General features: G+C 41.0%; 1 protein-coding gene across 3 annotated transcripts in view; it reads left to right on the top strand.

Annotated features, from left to right (window-relative positions):
* Positions 1 to 3,275, top strand: part of PTPRB (protein tyrosine phosphatase, receptor type B) — an 81,915-nt gene that overhangs the window by 32,273 nt on the left and 46,367 nt on the right. For all 3 annotated transcript variants that reach the window (XM_019543215.1, XM_019543214.1, XM_019543216.1), the window contains one exon: positions 2,352 to 2,621. In XM_019543215.1, coding sequence (XP_019398760.1) covers positions 2,352 to 2,621 — 270 coding nt within the window. The remainder of the gene's footprint in view (positions 1 to 2,351; positions 2,622 to 3,275) is intronic.

Below are 3,275 nucleotides of genomic sequence, written 5' to 3' on the forward strand. Positions count from 1 at the left end.
GCCTCCTTTTTAGCAAGGAGACATTCCCGGATGCTTTTGGTGAGCCATGGAGGCTTGTGTGGTCTCCTGCTCCCTTTTATCCTCATTGGGATTACCTTCTTTTGGGCTTGGAGCATCATGTCCTTAAGGAGCAACCACTCTCCTTGAACACCTGGCTCCCCTCCCCTCTGGGACCTCAGCACTTCCCCAACTATCCTCCTTAGCTCGGTGAAGTTTGCCCTCCTGAAATCTAGGGCTGCAGCCTTACTGCATGCCTTTGTCACCTTGCGCTGGATGGTGAATTCCAGCAGGCGATGATCGCTGTTGCCCAGGTGGTCGAGCACCCACAACCCCCTCACGAGGTCATCACCCATGGCCAGCACTAGGTCCAACAAGGCATCTCCCCTGGTGGGGCTGTGCACCTCCTGGATTAGATGAAGGTCCTGCACACTGTCTAAGAACCTACGTGAGCGGTCAGACCTGGCTGTCTGCTCTTCCCAGCAGATGTCTGGGAAGTTCAGGTCCCCCATGACTACCACATCCTTAGCCTTCACAACTTCTCGATTGCCAACAGCTCTGACTGAGCACAGCACATAACATTTTTGGTGGTAATGGGTTATTTTTTTCTTTTTATGCATAATGTCAATTTTTGTCAGTTCACACTTAGCTGATTTTTTTTAAACAGTCTGCAGTAGTTTTCTCACATTATTATTGACTATGACCATGCGTTACTTACATTATACATATCTTGGTTCATGATAGAATTTAGATGAGCTCTTGATGCTGTCTCCCGAGCCAACTATCACTTGATTGCCAGCCAACCCTTTTTGGGGAAGATTATTAAATGGGTGGTCACCCAACAGCTTCAAGTGCAGCTTCCTTAGATAAGGAAAATTTGTAAGTGGATGATGAGCACAAATATAAACTGAAAATGGGCTGATATGTATCTCCATAAGTACAAAAAAAAAACCCTGTAGAAAGTTTGTACATATTTAAAGATAGACAGATTAGAACGTTGCTAATAAGAGGAAAAGATTAAACAAAACTACTGTGTTTTCATAAGCGTTACCCCAAACACCAAAAATGTTGCTTTATGAAATAAAAGAACCTGTGTGAAACCTTGAGCTATTTTTACCTATTACCTAGAAAAGACATTTTTAACGTTTCAATTAAACCATGGCTCAGTTTCTCTACCTAATTCTTATCACTCCTATTGTGGTTCAGTAAGCTCCTTTTAAGCACATAATTAGTCCCATAGATCTCACATTTTAAATACCTTATTGAATCTAGGCCAAATATTGCTTTAGCATTGGTAAGGTAACAAATATGGCCAAATCTTCCATTGACTTAAATAGAATCAGAACTTAGCCTTCCATGTATAAATGTGCTACAATATTTACAAAAGTAATGCATCCATCTTAATGTGTAACTAGATGATGTAACTCCGATTTTTTATGTTCTAGTTTGTGACATGAGGACCACTTTCAAACTTTGGGTATCTACAGTTAGGACTTTTAATAAAAGCAGCCACACTTTCAAAACAGTTTTGGGTCCTGAGGAAGGATTTGGGAGCCTGGGTTTGGCACTCAAAGCTAAATTGATAGAAGGAGCCAGTTGTTCTCATCCTTGTTAGACTCAAGGCACCCCTCAGAAAATCTCTCTTCTGAGCTCTTAGCTTTCACTTGATTTTTTTTCACTACAGAAGAATAATAGAGCAATTCTTCTATTAGAAAGGAATCAGAAAGACCACAGCAGGTCGAAATATTTTTAAGACTATGGATTTCTGTTTGAAATCTCTGGGTTTATTTTTTGAATTGTGTTTGCACACCTAAGTGCCTCAGCTTCAACTAGAAGGGTGAAAAGTCCTCTCCCTCCTCAGTGTAATACCTCAGATACTAGGGACTGGGTTACTCTCCTGGCAGGAAGTATATGTGGGTTTGATGAAGACCTAGAACCCATGTCTTTCATTTAATTTAATACTAGAATTGTGTATAGGAAGTAGCACCTACAACAACCCATGTTCCTGACCATCACCAGCCCTGGCTGCTGTGTTTTTGGCTGAACTAAGTGTTGTTGGTATGTGTTAGACACTAGTGAATTGGGCCCTGAAAGGGACTTAGGCACGGAAATGCCTAGTTTATAGTTTCCAAGTGGCTTTAGGCATTAGATCAGCACCAAGCTGCTTAGCTCAGGTGAGGAGGCAGTACCTCTGAGTATGCACAGCAGCAGAATTTTAGCTGCCCAGATATTTTTAGGGGGGATTGCTTAGTACTTCAGCAGTGGCTGGGCTGTGAATCAGATTTCAGCGCTGTCTAGTGGTGTCTCCTCAGGGAAAAAAAATACAAAGTCTCTCTCTTGTTTCTGTATTTCAGTTCCCCAGAAAGTTTCCAGTCTGAAAGCAAGTAGTGGTGGTTGGTTGAGATCTCTGAGAGTGAGTTGGCTGCCCCCTGCGGGAGACTGGGAGAGGTACAATCTTGTGCTTCTGAACCTTTCCACTGTGCTGCTGAACACTACCATTGAGAAAGACCGAACAGAATATGTCATCCGTGATATAGGACTCATCCCAGGAAGACAATATGAGGTGGCAGTCATAGTGGAAAGTGGAAATTTACAAAATGCTGCTCATTGCAAGGGCCGAACAGGTCAGCACTCTTATTATTCTGTTAATTTGAATTTTCAAAATATTCAAGGGGACTATTTTGGCAGTTTAAAAAAAACCAGATATGGTGCTTATTTATTAGGAAATTCACACGTGAATTTCACTAAATGATTCACAAGAAAACTGCTTTTACATGAACTTTACAGGTAACTAATTTCACTGGTGTAGTTATCTGCCTACTGACTTCGTAAACGAAAGAACAAATACCTAGAACTTTGTTATTTGCTACTTTCTGGCTTTAGTTATCTTAGGAAACCATGTCCAGTTGTGGTGTGGACAATGCTTGAATTTTCCCATTGAATTTCAGCTGGTCAGAAAATGGGGATAAGTGATAAAGCAGTGTAATTTGGACTGATTCTGCCTTTCCCGGAGACCCAGTCTTATGTAAATATGGAAAGCATTTGAAGTGAAGTGAGTGCAGTTTAGGTAAGCGAGGTTTGCATGTAATGATTCACACCACTTTTACACTAATATAACTCTGTTGGCTTCATTGAAGGAACTCCTGTTTTGCTTTGTGAAAGTAGAATTAGACCCATGAGATGTAACCGAGTGATGTACAAACAGACTTATATGAGAACTGTTGCCATATTATGTTCACTATTGCAAATCTGTAGTATTTTTTCATAGATTTCATAGA

Source organism: Crocodylus porosus, unplaced genomic scaffold, assembly GCF_001723895.1.
Source record: "Crocodylus porosus isolate Cpor-Errol unplaced genomic scaffold, CroPor_comp1, whole genome shotgun sequence".
In the NCBI taxonomy this organism is placed as follows: Eukaryota; Metazoa; Chordata; order Crocodylia; family Crocodylidae; genus Crocodylus; species Crocodylus porosus.